The following is an 18,100-nucleotide window of genomic DNA, read 5'->3' as shown; positions in this document are numbered from 1 at the left end:
ATTCATAGAGATAGAAAGTAGAACAGTGGTTACTAGGGGCTGGGAGGAAGGGGGACGGGAAAGAGAAGGTACTGTTTAATGGGTGTAGAATTACAATTTGGGATAATTACAAAGTTCTGAGATATACATATGGTGGTGATGGCTGGATAAAAGGGGAATGTACTTAATACCACTAAATTGTGTACTTAAAAGTAGTTAAAATGGTCAATTTTATATTATGTATGTTTTCCTACAATAAAAAAATCAAATGAAAAATACAAAATAGTAAGTTCTTCCATGTTTTGACCCACAGGACATATTCTCAAAAAAATAAAAATAGGGGCGCCTGGGTGGCGCAGTCGGTTAAGCATCCGACTTCAGCCAGGTCACGATCTCGCGGTCCGTGAGTTCGAGCCCCGCATCAGGCTCTGGGCTGATGGCTCAGAGCCTGGAGCCTGTTTCCGATTCTGTGTCTCCCTCTCTCTCTGCCCCTCCCCCGTTCATGCTCTGTCTCTCTCTGTCCCAAAAATAAATAAACGTTGAAAAAAATAAAAATAAAAATAAAAAATAAAAAACAACAGGGGCACCTGGGTGGCTCAGTCAGTTAAGTGACCAACCTCAGCTCAGGTCATGATCTCAGGGTTCCTGAGTTTGAGCCCTGCGTTGGGCTTTGTGCTGACAGCTCAAAGCCTGAAGCCGGCTTCGGATTCTGTGTCTCCCCTCTCTTTCCCCCCTCCCCCACTCATGCTCTGTCTCTCAAAAATAAACATTAAAAAAAATAATTTAAAAAATTTAAAAAAACAAAAAAGCAGTATCACCCACAGCATTTAAAAATACTAATATTTTAATACACATCATCAAATAAAAACAGACTTGGGTTCATCACCCCAAAGCCATATCCTATGTGTTTACTACTATAATAATTCATGTCCACCATGATTACGAATGATACATCTACATTAAGCACAAGTTCCAATCAAATCTATAGAGAGAAAAAGGGAGCTGAAGCAATGGAGCTATGTCAACACACTGACACAGCAACCATCTGTTGACATTACTGTCCTGAATCCAAGGAATCAAAATCATGTGGCAGGGCTGGGAGCTTCCCCTTAGTTGTGAGGTCCTACTTTCCTGTCACAGGGCACTTCTGGAAGGAAGCTCTGCAGTGGCCAGCTCTAAGTACTTGCAGATTTCCTACTGGTCCTACACAGGAAGTCATTCTTCAGTCTCACCTGCATGAGTTCCTGTTATGAGCCCAGGGAGTTGGTGAGTCCAAATCCAGTTCCAGGGAGTGATGTCATCTTGATTGCGCTTTGATCCTGGTGACCCGCTCCCCATCCTGGTGTTGTTGCAGTCCTTCGTCTGAGGTTCAGGTTATAAGGGAACCAGAAGGAAAAAGGGGAAGTAGGAAAATAGAAAAAGAAAAAATGCTTGCACATTTCCTTTGTTTCACTAAAGCATTTTCTGCTTCCATTTATTTTGATGGGAGGACCTAGCTGATGGCAAATGGAAACTGTATAGATCCTCCTAGAGTAGGAATCGCCTCTCGATCTCAAAAACTCGGAGGATTAAAAATATGGAAGACTTCTATTATTTCTGATGGCCCCTAACTCCGAAAAAAGTAATTTATTCTTTCATCTTTGGATAAAGTTTAAAAAAAGAGACATTAATGCTTTTAAAACATTTGTAAATTGTTATAAACAAGGCACGAATGCAGGAGCTATCTTAGCAACATAAAGAAATAACAAATACAAATATTTGTAGATGTATAAATACTCATATACTTTCTATATAATGTCAAGTAGACTAGGAGGTCAAATCTGGAAATCTCATCACTAAGTAATAAAATAGGATTGCCATTCAATTCCATTTACATGAGATTCTTTGGTTCTTAGTATACCAAACCAAAAACCTAAAATGAAGTCAAGCATAAGCAGCAGCAGAAATTGCTAACATTCCAAAATGAAAGAGAGGCCCTTCTAAAACAAAGCAAAACAAAAAACTTAAGCAATTAAATAAAGGAGAGATTTCAATTTTTACCATGTTTATTTTATAATCATGATTTCTTTGTCCTTATTAAGTGGATACAATTTGGGGAAATAAATACTCCCTTCCCTTTTTTGTTGCATATGTACTAGTGGAGGAAAAGGGAATCGAATATGAGAGAATAGGCAAAGGGTGTAGGGCACAGAAGGATAAAGTTGAGAGACAGTGAGTGTTTATACGAACCCTTCCATAAGCAGTACCAACCAACCAAGTATAAAGTTGACAACATGAGTTTTCTTTTCACGTGGACTTCAGAAAGCAGGAGATAGTATGGAACCACATTCAGCACATATTAATTATATAGCATCATGGTGTGTGTTTTCTATCAGACATGATGTATATATCCTTTTTTTTCTCACTTTTTAAGCTCCACAGATGACACTATTCATGAAGCACTTTTAGTGTATTATTCAGCAAATATTAATTACAATCATATAAACCAATCTTGCTTAGCAGAAAGCACTATTAGCTGCCATGTAAAGGTCCTCCTTTCAAGTAACACTTAAATGTACACTTGGAGCTTTCAGAGGAAGTTCTTGAAGGGCATTCTTCTTTCAGCTGGGCATACAACCCGTCTGCAACACTAAATGCAGATAAAATAAAGATCAAACCTTTGTTAAAGGTTTGCACATAAAAGCCCCTTGCAAATGTAGCCAATATCTTGTCCAGAGAGTCATGGTAAAGGAACTGTTCTCTTTCAGCCTTTTTCTTCCCCCGTTTCCTCTAAAGGTCTTTATCCCAATGTCTTGGTGCTCCATAAGTGACTGTGAGGCAGAGCTGCCTCTGTGCTGGAGATGCTTGTCACAGAGAAGATCAGAATGTGCACAGATAACCCTGCATTCTGTTCATCTCATCAGTTCTGCCCAATCCACAGGGGTAAAAAATGGATGAGATTTGATATCTTCAACACCAGCAACTCCAGCACCAAGACGCTCCACAGGGTTGAACTGCAAGAGCTAAAAAAGAAGGACTTAGTGAGTAATAGGAATCCAACTGGTGAATCAAAGGAAAACAAAAATATATGAACGGAAAGAACTGCTCAATTCAACCCCAGTGACAAGTGGACTTGATGAATAGCCAAATGACGAGATTTCCTTGAAAGGGAGCTATGTCTAACACCACTGTAGCTGTGGGGTGGTAGGGGATATCTGCGTTTACGGCTTTCAACTGATTTTTAACATGACCTTGAGTAACTCACTTTGTTTCTCTCAAGCTCATATAGTATAATAGGACAGTTAATACCCATCAGTTTCCTATTCCAAAGCACATCATGATATTAATTAGATGCTGTGCCAAAATCTGAGAGATCCAGTTACTCCTTTCATGGGCAGGCTGAAAGAATGTGCCTTGAAACGTTCATGCATCCTCAAATTTTGTTTTCGCGGCTTTACTGAGAGATGATTTATATAGCATAAAATTCATCTGTCGTAAGTGTGCAATTCAATGATTCTTACTTAGTAAATGTAAAAAGTTGTGCAACCATCACACAATCCAGTTTTAGAACACTTTGATCACCCTAAAAAATTTCCTCATGATGTTTACATTAATCCTCATTTCCATCCCCAGCACTGGGCAAACAATGATCTGCCTTCTGTCTCTATAAATATGCCCTTTCTGGATATTTCATGTAATTGGACTCATAAAATATGTTGCCTTTTGCAGTTATCTTCTTTCACTTAGCATAATGTTTTTCAGATTCATCCAAGTTGTAGCAGGTATCAAAGCCTGTTCCCTTTTATTTCTGAGTAGCATTCCATTGTTTGGATAGAACATATTTTGTTAATCTACTCACCAGTTAATGGACATGTAGACTTTCCAGGCTGAGGCTATAATGAATAGTATTGCTATTAACATTCACATATATGTCTTTGTGTAAACATGTCTTCATTTTTCTCAAGGACACTCCTAGGAGTGGAATTGCTGGGTCATGTGGAATATTTGTTTAGCTCTTTAAGAAAGTGCCCAACCTTTCTAAAATAGCTGTGCCATTTTACATTCCCAACAGCAATATATGAGAGTTCCAGTTTCTCTACATGCTCACCAACACTCAATACGGTCTATCTTTTGATTACAGACCTTTTAGTGGATATTAGAGGCATCTTATTATAATTTTAATTTCTATTCCTTGGTGAGTAATGATGGTGACCATCGTTGGATGGCCTTCTAAGCCTTTCATGTAGCTTCCTTGGTGAATAATTTGCCCATTTTTATATTTACTGAGTTATAAGAGTTCTTTCTTTTTTTTTTTAAAGATTTTATTTTAAGTGATTACTTAAAATAATCAACTTAAAATAATCAATTACTTAAACCCAATGTGGGGCTCAAACTTACAACCCCAAGATCAAGACTCTCATGTTCTACTGACCTAGCCAGCCAGGTACCACTATAAGAGTTCTTTATATAGTCTGAATACAAGTCCTCATCAGTTACATGATTTGAAATATTTTTTCCATTCTGTGGCTTGTCTTCTCATTTTCTTACTGCTATCTTTTGAAGTATAAAAATTTTTAATTTTAATGAAGCCCACATTATCAATTTTTTTTCTTTTATGGAAGTTTTTGGTGTCATATCTCATAACTCTTTGCCTAACCCAAGATCATCAAGATTTTCTCTTATGGTTTCTTCTACAATTTTTAGTTTTGCCTTCCATTTTTTGTCTATGAGCTATTTTGAGTTCAGTTTTACATATGGTATAAAGTAAGGGTCTTAGTTCATTTTGGTTTTAGCATGTGACTTGATTTTCCCAGCAACATTGGTTTAAAAGACTATTTTTTTTCACCATCAAATTCTTTTTGCACCTTTATTGAAAATTAATAGACCACTAATGTAAGGGTTTATTTCTGGATTCTTAATTCCATTCCATTGATGTATATACTTATCTTTCCTCTAATAACACAGTAATTTTCCAGTTTGCTAAGGTGCAAGGTGAGATTTTCATTTGAGACCTTTCTTCTTTTCAGATATAGGAGTTTATAAGCCATAAATTTTCCTTAAGAACTGATTTAGCTGCATCTGATAAATTTTGATATTTTCTGTGTTTTGATTCCATTAAAAACATTTTCTAGCTTCTCTTGAGACTTCTTCTTTGACTCATAGGTTATTTAGAAGTGTGTTTAATTTCCAAATATTTGTGGACTCACCAGATCTCTGAATGAGAATTAAATTGTTATGATCAGAGCATGTTGTATGACTTAAATCCTTTTAAATACTGAAGCTTATTTTGTGGTATGGCATATGATCTATCTTGGAGAATGTTCCATATACATGTGCTAAGAACGCATTCTGCAATCATTATTCCATATATGTCAGAGATGTTTGATAATGTTACTGAAGTCTTCTCAGTATCCTTGCTGATTTTCTAATTTACCAAGCATGGGGTATTGAAACCTCCTTTTATTATTATTGGATTGCCTATTTACCCTTCAATTCAGTCAGATTTTACTTCTTATGTATAGAAGCTGTTGGTGCAAATGCATCTATTGTACTGATCCTTTTATCCCTATGAAAATTCTGTCTTAGTCTCTAGTAAGTCTCTTGTCTTCACAGCTAGTTTGTCTGGTATTTAATATAGCCACTTCAGCTCTCTTATGGTTACCATTTACATGGTTTATCTCTTCCCATCCTTTTTCTTTTAACCTATTTGTGTCTCTCATACACAGAAGATAATTGAATCTTACTTTTTTCTTAATCCAGTTTAATAATCTCTGCCTTTTGTTTGTCATGTTTAAACATTCATATTTCATTGTACTTATTGGTGTGGTGGGTTTACATTTGCCATTTTGCCACTTGTTTTCTACATCTACTGTCTTTTTTTGTTACTCTTTTACAGCTGTCTTTTGTATCAATACTTTTTATTGTACTATTTCAGTTCCTCTATTAATTTTCTTTTACTATATATTTTTTTAGTGGTTGCTGTAAGGATTACAATATGCATCTTAATTTATCACAATCTACTTCAGATTAATACCAACTTAATGAAGGTGAAATGTAGAAACTTTGCTCCATTATAGCTCCATTCCTTCTGCCCTTTGTCTATTATTGTCATATATGTAACATATTACTTCTGGATGTTATAAACTCAACAGCACAGTGTTATAATTATTGTTTCATATAATCGTGCATCTTTTAAAAGAAGTTGAGAAGAAAAATGAGGAAAAAATAGTCTTCTTCAGTGACTCATGTTTTACCATTCCAGTTTTCATTTCCTCCTAGAAATTCAAGTTACTATGTGGTGTGATTTCCTTTCAGCCTGAAGGATTTCCTGCATTATTTCTTGTAAGGCAAGTCTAGCAATAAATTCCCTTAGTCTTTATTTGGGAATTTCTTTATCTCATCTTCATTTTTGAAGGATGATTTTGCTGGATAGAGAATTCTTGGTTGATGGTTACTTCCTTTCAGCACTTTGCGTATGTCACTTCACTGTCTTCTGCCTCTCATTGGTATTATTATTATTTTTTTTAATGTTTATTTATTTTTTAGAGAGAGAGCCAAACAGAGCACGATCAGGGGAGGAACAGAGAGAGAGAGGGAGACACAGAATTCGAAGCAGGCTCCAGGCTCGGAGCTGACAGCACAGAGCCCGACGCAGGGCTCAAACTCATGAACCGTGAGATCAAGACCTGAGCCAAAGTCGGACACTTGACTGACTGAGCCACCCAGGCACCCCTTATTATTATTATTATTATTATTATTATTATTATTATTATTGAGGTATAACTGACATACAATGTTATATTAGTTTCAAGCATATGACACATCGCTTCAGCAATCTGACTTTACTCAATGCTTATCACAGTAGTGTAGTCACCATTTGTCACCATACAATATTATTTACTATATTCCCTATACAGTATTTTTCATTTCCGTGACTTGTTTATTTTATAACTTAAAGTGCAAACTGTCTTCCATCATTTTTAATGAGAAGTCAGACATTAATGTTTCCTTGTATACAATGAGCGCTTTCTCTTTTGCTGCTTTCAAGAGTGTCCTCCTTGTTTTTGTCTTTCAACAATTTGACCAGGTAGATCTTCCTAATTAAAGTCCATTGAGCTTCTTGGATGCATATCAATGTTTTTTTTTTACCAAATTTGGGATGTTTTTAGCCATTACATTTCCAAATACTTTTGCTTCCCCTTTCTCTCTTTCCTCTCATTCTGGGACTCCCTGGTATATTTGATATTGTCGTACAGGTTTGTGTAGCCCTGTTCTTTTTCTTCAAATTTTGGGGCATCTTTTTTCCAGATTTGATTATTTCTATCATTCTATCTTCAAGTTAATTGATTCTTCCTTCATCTATCTCAAATTTGCTATAGATATGCTCTAATGAATTCCACCCCCTCCCCCCAGTGATTCTTCATTTCAATTATTGTACTTTTCAACTTGAGAATTTTGGTTCTTTTTTTATATATACTTTATATCTCCTCATCAAGAATTTCTATTTGTTGATTCATTGTTGTCATACTTTTCTTTAATTCTTTAAACATGGCTTCCTTCAGTTTTTGAACACACTTATAATAACCACTTTGAAATCTGTTAAATCCAACCTGGGGACATTTAAAGTCAATTTCTACTGACCACTTTTTTCCCTGCACATGAGTCACACTTTTTTGCTTCTGTGTATATCATATAATATTTGTTGAAAATGGGATATTTTGGATGATATATTTTAGCAACTCTAGAGCCTGACTTTGTTCCCAAGAAGACTGTTATCATGGCAGTTGGTTGGTTTGTTCTTTGTTAACTTGTTTCAGCTAGATCTGTATAGCTGCTTCTCCCACCACATTGTTACAAGCAGCTGTTGCTATCTCTGCTCATTCTTTTGTTTTTATTTTTGAGCTTCACTTCCTGGGGATCATCCTGTGTCTGCATAGCTTAAGTGTTCAACCAGTGATTGAAAAGAGGTTATATTCAAATACCTGAGCCCCTAAAGCTTGTCATCTGCTGATGTGTAGGAGAACACAGTAAAAATTTAGGACACTTACAAATCTCCCTTGGTTTTTACTTTCAACTGGGACCTTTCCTTGTTCCTGTACACACGCATGCAACCTCACAGTTGGCCCTCATGGCCTGCTTCAATCTGGAAGAAACTTCACACCTGACAAGCAGGGAAAAGAGAGTAGCCCAGGCAAAAATGCCACAGACTCCCACTCTTTCCCAAAGTGTGGTTGTTTTTCAAGCATAAACACTTTTCAGATTGTCCTGTCCTTTTGATCAATTTCCAGAGCACTGAAATGGCTGTTTTTGCCAATTCTGCCTAATGTTATAACTTCCTTTCTCAAGAGAGAATTTGCCAACTTCCTCATATGGCTATAGCCATTCAAATTTGAGAATATTCCTATAGTAAATCTTTTTTTTCCCACAGAATTTAACCAACTGCAACTGTAAATCTTTAAATGACTTCTTTACATTAATGTTTCTATGCATTTAGGACATCCCACTATTCAAATTCAACCAAAATTTCTGTTTCTTCTCTTTTTATTTTTATTTCTATTTTTTCTTTCATTCATGATTAATTCAGTTATTTGTATGAAAAATACCAATTGATTTCCTATTATGTGCCAGTCCACTATTTTTTTAGGCCTTTTCACCTGTATCACCAGCAGCGGCCTCACTCTTAACATTAGTAGCCCTATAATTCAACACATGCTTCAGCAAATACAAATTACTATATATTATGAAACACTGCCCTATCAGTACTAATGATAAACATTTATGTGACACTTATTGTACACCAGGCATTATTTTAAGTGCTTAACATAGGTCAATTAATTTAATTCACAACTCTATGAATAACTACTATTCGATTCTCTCTATAGATGAAAGAACACAGATTCAGAGAAATTAAGTAACTTATTTAAGATCATACAAGTAGTAAGTAGCAAAGACAAGATTTGAATTTAGGCACTGCAGCTCTAAAATGCATGCTCTTAAACATAACATTACACTGCCTCATGAGTATGTAATCTGTAAATGCCAAGAATCTATTCACTTTAATATTACCAAACACACAGGGGCATGAAGCATATACTTCAAAAGACTGTATTCAATCTTTTCATCTGAGATTACTGTATCTAGCATTCAAAATCACTATTCATTAAAGCTAACTGTTCAAAAATTTTAATATTAGATGTTGCTAAATCGTGTTAAGTGAAAAGCTGCTATTATAAAACAAACACTGTAAGAAAATCCCAAATGTATCAAATCCATTTTCAAAATGTGACAATCCATGTCTAACTGATTGAAATGTGGAAGGCATCACACAATTTAATATAAATTTAAAATATCAAACAGTGGTAAGAATTAAATATAACTATAGCATATTTTTATATATTTCAGTACACATAATAACATGTAAAAGTTCTTTCTTCTTGGGGCATTTGGGTGCCTCAGTTGGTTAAGCGTTCAACTCTTGATTTCAGCTCAGGTCGTGATCTTTATGAGTTCAAGCCCCACATCAGACTGCACTGACAGTGTGGAGCCTGCTTGGGATTCTTTCTCTCTCTGACCCTCCCCCACTCATGCACACACATGCACTCTTGCTCTCTTTCTCAAAAATTAATAAACTTTTTTTAAAAAGTTCTTTCTTGTTGCAATTGGCTTTTCCACTCCCATTCTTTCCAAAACATGACCTCATTATGAAATTCCAATAAAGGTTCCAATTTTGCCTATTACTAAAGTCAATTTAATTAGTTCATGAACTTTGCTACAAATTTGCAAATACAAATTTATAGGCAAAAATATAATTATTTTACCCATGACTATCTTGTTTATCCTGCCATTTTATTTACTTATTTCTTAAAGTTTATTTACTTATTTTGAGAGAGAGGGAGAGTGACAGAGAGAGTGAGAGAGAGAGAGAGAGAGAGAGTGAAAGCAGGGGAGGGGCAGAGAGGGAGAGAGAGAGAATCCTAAGCAGGCTCTACACAGTCATGCAGAGCCCAATGCGGGGCTGAAACTCTTGAACTACAAGATCATGACCTGAGCCAAAATCAAGAGTCACCGCTTAACCAACTGAGCCAACTAAGCTACCCAAGTGCCCCTATCCTGACATTTTAAATACTATACCAGCCTCAAGAGAGACCACATAAAGATTCTATTGCTCAAGCAAATGTGTCAGCCAGTGGCAAAACCAAAAAGAGTCACCGCCAGCCTCCATCCTCCTAAAGACTGTTCAGGCAGTAAAGTTAAGCAATGAAGACACAAAAATTTGTTTTGAAGGACTTTTTCTCATGTAACATTTTTCAAGTGACAAAAGAACTGTGTCATAATTAACTAAATATACACTGTGAAGTACAAACATACATGCTCTGAGGGTTTGTAAAATGTAAGCATCTCCTTTTTAATTGCATTTAAAATGTAACTATGTCTACTCTAGCACCATTCATGTGACTGAGATGACTGAACAACAGGTACAGAGGATTATGAAATCTAGGAAGAAAGCAAGGAGCTAGAAGTCCAAAGAGGGGAAAATCTCCCCAAAGCAGAATAATTATTTCCATATAAATCATTTTGTGATTTTTTTAAAAAGTGACCCCTATGACCTGTGAGGTAGTGGAAGAGGAAAAGTCAAAATGACAAATTGCTAATCATGTCAAGAGACCCCTTTTCCCTTTCCTGATGATGTTTCCTCAACATGAATGGTAGTTTCCTTAGGCCAATGACAGAATGCTGATTTACTATATAATATAGACATATCTGTATTGGGGGATTTAAGATTTAACATACTTTAGGCCAAGATTCCTTTATAACATACCTTCCCATAAAGACAGAAGCAGCAGGCCTTTATAAATTAATGCAGGGAATTCTATCTCAGTATTATATAACAACGACTTTAAGGTGAGAAACAAAAAATAGCATTTGCTAGCCTTTCTCAAATTATTTACAAAAAAAATATTTGGAACTTATCATGTTGTGCCACAACAAATAAGATGAAATCAAATGAGTAGCTGTCCTTTTTTCCCCATTAGAATGAAATGTGTTCTGTGTCTTTGCATTACCTCTTAATCCTTTTGCAAAGTGCTCAATGGTATTCACATCTCATTATTTCCAACCTGGTTATGTTTCTTTCTGTGTTATACTCCCTGGAAAAATTTAATCTTCCTGAAGCACAACTCTGATCCTTTTATCTTCTGCCCCGAAACTCCAAATATCCATCCTTATTATTTTTATTTATTTATTTACTTACTTACTTATTTATTTTTGCTGAATTGAATAGAATCACTCTTCCCCGGTTATCATGATAAAAGAACCTCATAAGAGAACTCCAACTTACCTTTCCACATTCATCTAGTACTATGACTCATTCCTACATTTATCCCTCCACTCCAGATAAACCAAGCTTTTGATTTCCTAATTTGGATCTTTTGGACCAATCTTTTCCTTGTGGAAGCTGTTTGATCCACCTACCTACTTCCCCAACATCCCACCTTGTCATGCCAAAATTTGAGGGCTCCACAAAAATATCATTCACTACATAAAAACTTTCCTAATACTATCACCGTATCAGTTATAACCCCTCCTTAACTTGACAAGTATTTTTTAAGCCTCTGACAGCTTTTATCAAACCCATCAGTGATACAGTTACTTGTCAGTCTTACCTCTATAGCTTATAGCACTATGTCTTGCCCATATTTGTGCATGTATTTGTTGAATGGAACCCAAATCACTCATTACTCTTCAAGAAAATACTAGGTCATTCTCTTCTTAATATATTCTCTCCTCCCCTTTTTCTTTTTTTTTAAGTTTCATTTTCTCTGATTAGAAAAATAATAATTCAGGTTTCATGAAACAAAAATGTTAGTTCTTGAACTTTTTCAAGTAACTTTCCCCCTTACGTTTCTCATAAAACTATAAGGATCCTAGGCCTGACAATTCTTGCTGATTTGCTGTGTGCCTATCTTACCCAATGCTGACAACCCTCAGCAGACTCACCAAAACTCACTATTCAAAACTAGAGGAACATTTTCAATGTGGGGAATCAATTAAGAAGCTCACTAGAGTTCCAAGCCTACCTCTGAGATACTGAACTTTAATTATCAATAGTCTCTTTCTTTAAAGCCACCGAAAATGCATTAACTGACATCAATGGCCAACTTCCATCGATGAAGCTAGGAGTAATCGAACTCCGGAAGACTTTCTAACACCACTTTTCTGCAAAGCAACCTGAACTGCCTATTCCTAAGTTTCTAAATATGAATTAGAGATTAAAAATAGCCATTTAAAAAAAGAAAGAAAATAACCATTCATATGGTTACAAAATGGAATAGCAAAAACAGAGCAGCTCCAGACAAGCTAAAAATGATACTTAAATCTCACACCTATATAAATATATGGAATTAATTAAACATTAGCTTAGATTTTTGAGAAAAAAACACTGAAATACCAATAAGTTTTAACTGTTCTCTCTGACCTCACTAATACTTAAATAAAAGCAGAGGCCTAACCATGCACAGTATTAGTTCTGAATCTGTAATTAGTAATGAGTCTTTCTTGCCCAAAACTAATTTCTTTAAGGTTTTGGAGCTATGTAGTCAGCTAATTTGCGTGGTTGATATGCTTGGTCAATATAGGTCAATTAAATTACCTGTTGTATGAGTGAGCGAGCCTCTTCAGAGACACATTCTGGCATGTTCAAAGTAGTGTGAGTATTTATTCCTGCTGGATGGCACTCAACCAGAGTCTGAAACAATCAATCAGGTACACTTCTTATCCCAAGTAACATCATTTCTGTTCTATCACAGGATTTATGGACAGCAAAATACAGAAAGCTTAACAACCATCTTCACTGGGGGTGTAGTGATCAACACAGCGTCGCCTGAGCAGTTTAGGACAAGGGCCACGAGATACAGAATATCTAACAGAAATGAAGGCAGTCATCAAAATCACATCATAAGCTTAGGCTTCTAGCCCTTTTCCCTTAGTTATACAGCAAACAGCTCATAATAGAAAAGCTAACATTACACAAGAAAACTAAAAAGGGAGTTGGTATCTCTGATTTTTTAATGGTCTTAAAAACCTTCTAAGTTTAGAACTGGTTAATAATAACGATTTCTACATTTATGGCACTTTATGATTTAATTGTATGTGTAGGTGATTTGTAACAATCCACAACAATCTTAAGAGTTCAGTATTACCTGCATATTTACGGTAGAGGACTGACTACTTAGAAAAGTACTACTGCTCATTTCCTCTGTTTTCTTCCCAGGAGGCAATGTGCACAACACTCTATTAAAGTCTATTAACCTCAAACATCTTACTTAAAAGTTATTGATCAGAGGGAGTATAAATTCTGTCCTTAAGCCAGAACAGATAGGAAAAATTTAGTGTTGAGAATAAAGCTAATGTTACCTTTTATATCTACATTAATTTTCTAAAATGAGAATTCCCTCCTGGTTTCCAGCAAGATGTTTAAAACATCCAGAGAATTCTAATACATCCTTACATGAATGTTACAGACTTAACGCCGTTGAAACTGCATCATTGAAAATCGAGAGAAAGAACGTTTAGTCATCTTTCTGCACACTCACACTATGATTTAATGGAATCTGATCGTTTAGTCAATGTAATACAATCCACTTTTTAAAAAAATCTGGAATCTTGATAAACTTTCATTTTTCTGCCTTTTCTTTTTTATATCGAGGGTTTCCCTATTTCATCCCTGATCTAACAACTGAAGGCAAAGGCTAAATGTTCTCAATTTGAAATCCAGGTAGCATCTGGGTAAATTTATTAAATGTCCAGGTCACTGCTCACCTTGCCAGTAAGAAGTTCAAAGAGAACAGCACCCAAACTCCACCAATCACAGGCTTCCGTTTCTTCTGTGATTGCTCCAACCTCTAAACACACCAAAAAAGGTTGATATTAAAATTCCAAAGGTCAATTCAACTTTCAAAATTAACATGTATTAGCAAGGTGACCTTTTTAATGCTGAGAGAGCATATACTAAATACTACTGGGCTTTCAAAATTCCTGAAAGTTACTTATCCCCTTTGGTCACCTACTGTGGTTGCATTTTTTTTTTTTTTTTGATGCAGTCATATATTAAACTGAGACATTTGTTCTTTAGTTGATAGAGGGACACCTTCAAGAAGCTACACTTAAAAGTTATATGAATCTACGAGATCAGCATTTTGCTTAATGTTTCAAATTCAAGAAAGTAGAGCCAACTCTACCTCAGGGGTCATTTTTTGTTTTAGAAATAAAGGCTCTAGGTTCAGAAGGAACTTCAAAAATTATTTAAACCAGTAATTATCCTTTTAATTATAGATTAGAAACCAGAGAGGTGAAATGCCCTGTCCAATGTCATATAGTAAATCAGTAGCAGAACTAAAACCTGATTTATAGTACCATCCCTTTCCTACATAATCAACTGTTTTCAACTGAAGAAGGAGCATGTGAAATGCAAATTTACCCATGTTGATATTTAGAAGTACACACAGGCAGGTTAAAGCATTAAGCCCTAAAACGACCAGTTAAGGTAAGGGTGTGTTCAGGATACCCACAAATATCAACACAGGTTTCTCTGTGTTGTCCCTGAAGTTCCTGAAATGTAACAGTTTTCAGGTATCACCTTGCAGGTTTCCCCACAACTCGGCAACGCTCCTCACTTCACCAGTTCTTGTAGGGCTTGTAGCCCTCGTAGCCCTTAGGTCATGTTTGATGCCTTCCTGTCCTTTCCAAAAGACATTCAATTAGTCACCAAGCCTGTCAATGTCTGCCCTTTCACTTCCATTTGGCCAAAAAAACATGTTTATTATTCATATGCAGGGTAACCCACAAATCATAAAAATACTGTTCAAAAGTTTTTAAGTAGTTAGGTTGGAACTTGGAAGTAACTGAAGTGATGCTCATGTGCCCAGCCTTTTAACCAACACTTAGTAAATCTACTAGGGGGAAGAAGCACAAACTCACAAAATAGCTTTAGCTTTAAGTCTTGGAGCAAAGGTCAGGTGGACCAGAAAAAGAAAACAGGGGCGCCTGGGTGGCTCAGTTGACTGGGTATCCGACTTTGGCTCAGGTCGTGATCTCATGGTTCATGAGTTCGAGCCCGGCATCGGGCTCTGTGCTGATAGCTCAGAGCCTGGAACCTGCTTCGGATTCTGTGTCTCCGGCTCTCTCTGCCCCTCCCCCACTCACACTTTGTCTTTCTCTCTCTCAAAAATAAACATTAAAAATTGAAAGAAAAAGAAAACAGAGCCATTCCTATGAAAATACTGAAATTCTTCCTATTCAGCATCTTCGTTCATATCCTGGCACCTACCCTCTTCTTCTGGAACTCAAGTGGTCTGTGGAGAACCACATCCCTTCACACTAGCTCCTGCCCAGGCCTTCCTCTCATGACATGCTCCGTGCTAAATCGCAACCTCCGTCCTCGAACTAGCTGCTCTCAGCCAGGTGGTACAAAGCAAACATAGATATTTAACTATTTGAAATACCGTGTGAATGACCAAAAGTCTCCTAGTCCTCCTGATGCCACATGCATCTAGGAAATAGCAGCTTGCTTGAAAAACTGAGAACTATTTATCTAACAATAGAGACTTAATTATATATGCATTGTATATATATTTGCATAATGTGTGTATGTGTATGTAAACACATACACACATCAATATGATGGAATACTATTACATGAGCATTTTAAATGATATATTCATGCAAAGTTTTAACCTATAAGTAAATGGGTATATTAAATTTTAAAAAACAAGCTAGAAAACAATAGAATTCTAATTTTAGAAGTATATGTTTGAAAAAAAGACTAGTGAGAAAATATGACAAAATATTTTAGTGATTTGCCTCTGAGGTGGGGAGATGTTTATTTTCATGCTTATACTTATGAACCTACCTGAACAGCTAGCTAAGTTGTGCATTTGAAAGAGATGACATGAAACCATTCGCCTGTGCTGGTGCAAGAAGATGAAGCTATGCAGGCCAGTCCTCCCTAAGAGTCCGCCTACGTCCTTTCCCCACAGCAGAAATGTATTATATACCAGAGAGAGCAATGGACTAGATATCAGGAGTCCTGGGTTAAGGGCCCTGAGGAATTCACTTGATCTCATCCAGAACAGAGGGTTGGAAGAAGGTTAGATCTGAGGGCCTCTCAGCTAAATTTAGCTCTAAACTCTATGATTTTGATACTCAAGGATTTTCTAAAATAGTGATTCTCTTAAAGGACAACTCCTTGGGAGATCTCATTCAAAGTATTTATGCTGCCTTTCCCAGATTCAAATTCACTGCCCCCACTCATTTCCCAACCTCCCTGTAGAGAGCCTCTGTACCTTCAGAAGCATGCTCTAGAAACTTTAGGAAGGGTGTAAGTTATTAGAAACTTAAGAAAACTAAAAAACAAAAACAAAAACAAACAAACAAGCAAAAAACCCATAGTCTAGTTATCAAATATAACTTTTTGCACATTTCCTTCCAGTCTAAAGCAAGCAATGGACTACATCATTTCCCTGTCCAAAATTCTGAAATGGCTTCTCCCTGACCATTAAGTAACGTTTAGATGCCTTGCTTACTCAGGCATTTATATATCCCGGCCTCCATAATGAGTCTCAACCTGTCATATTCATTCAACCAACATACATAAGCAGTACGAACTAGGCACTATGCTGGGTGCTATTCTTCCACATAACTCCATCAGCTGGCTACATTGCTAAATCATGCGAAACGAAAATCAAGGTTAGCATAGTTAATGGTTTCATTATTTTAGTATCTTTTTGCTCAAGAATTTATTATTCTATGTTCTTCAATCGTATAGTAGGAAGTATATATTTCTTAGTTTTATAAAGGCGATATCTGTTCACAGCTCAAGACCCAAAATGACTGATCAGCCATCAAGTCTCACATTCCATGTATGAATGTTGCCTTGCTCACAGTAGGCACATATTGCAATAATGACAGTTACAACAATAAAACAGCAGCTAACATTTATTCACTGCTTACTATGTGTAAGGACTGTTCAACATTTTATGCAAATGATTTTAAATTTCCAAGCTTACAGAGAACTTAAGTAAGTTCTTCTGATGACCTTGGAGGAGCAAGAATATTGCATTTGTGTGTCCAGGGAAGAGGAACATCTGACCCAATCAGCTCAAAGAAAATTGTGAAAATTAATGAGATAGTTTTACAGGGTCTAACAACACACCCTAAGGAGCTCTAGACTAGCGCCACACTCCAAGCCTCTGCTCATGAAGGTTTCCTACTAGAATTGAGCAGAGGGCTGCTGAGGTAAGTCTATGTAATATAATCAGTGGCTAACATAATTTATAAAGGCACCTTTTTATTCAGTGAAAAGTCCAAAGTGCCATCGCCAGTGTAGCCTACCCCATTGAAAGCTACCAGGTTATGTCTGTTTCCCGTATCACTGCCGGGAATGTGCACTGGGTGAAATGTACCACTATTGGGGGAAAAGGGGCAATGGGTGTCCCTGAAGCTACCAGATAAGCATAGTACATCTTCCTGAGCATCAAAGGATTTCATATACGGGGGGGGGGGGGGGGGGGGGGGGGGGGGGTGGAGGAGGGAGGAGAATTTTGTTTTACTATTAAGGGAAACACAGATCTATTCAGGGACCACAATGTAAAATTTGCATGGATTTACAAGCTAAAAAGACTTCCGAGAAACTTCAGGATCATATTTCACTCGTCCCCTGGGGCACCCATTCCATACCACCTCTACAGTCAGAGGTACTCGGGGACAAAAGTTTGAGAGGTACGTCATGAGACAGACAACGTGTATCCCTTTATTGGTTTCTATGAACTTGCTCAACTAAGGACTCTAAGAACTAGGTTCATTAGTTTTATGCTGCTTTGAAATCCCTCTCAATTTTCTGCCAGAGAAAGATAAATAAACAGGTAAATAATGACCAACACACTGCTTCAAATGTGGATTATCACAGTGTTTGGTGGGCCCCAATCTAAGTGAGGCAACACAGGCAGTACAGTACCAAGAGACCCACCCAGGTCCTAAAGCCAATTACTTCCCACTCTTCCCTTGGCTTGCTCTTCCGTCCAGGAGGCACCTGCCAACTTTAGTCTACTTCTTGTGCTCCCCATTTCTTTCTCCATCTGTCCTTGAT

General features: G+C 36.7%; 1 protein-coding gene across 17 annotated transcripts in view; it reads right to left on the bottom strand.

Moving 5' to 3' along the window:
• Positions 1-18,100, bottom strand: part of RPS6KC1 (ribosomal protein S6 kinase C1) — a 318,908-nt gene that overhangs the window by 140,150 nt on the left and 160,658 nt on the right. For 15 of the 17 annotated variants that reach the window (XM_053208752.1, XM_027074461.2, XM_053208747.1 and 12 more), the window contains 3 exons: positions 13,777-13,859; positions 12,608-12,703; positions 1,212-1,341 (listed from right to left, as the gene is read on the bottom strand). In XM_053208752.1, the coding sequence (XP_053064727.1) occupies positions 1,212-1,341; positions 12,608-12,703; positions 13,777-13,859 (309 nt within the window). Of the gene's footprint in view, positions 1-1,211; positions 1,342-2,006; positions 2,982-12,607; positions 12,704-13,776; positions 13,860-18,100 lie in introns of those variants that run through there. The other 2 variants (XM_027074462.2, XM_015062891.3) reach the window with 1 other exon arrangement.

This window comes from Acinonyx jubatus, chromosome E4 (genome assembly GCF_027475565.1).
Source record: "Acinonyx jubatus isolate Ajub_Pintada_27869175 chromosome E4, VMU_Ajub_asm_v1.0, whole genome shotgun sequence".
NCBI classification, from domain to species: domain Eukaryota; kingdom Metazoa; phylum Chordata; class Mammalia; order Carnivora; family Felidae; genus Acinonyx; species Acinonyx jubatus.
Note: the sequence above shows the minus strand (reverse complement) of the source record. Positions and strands in the feature narration are given on the sequence as shown.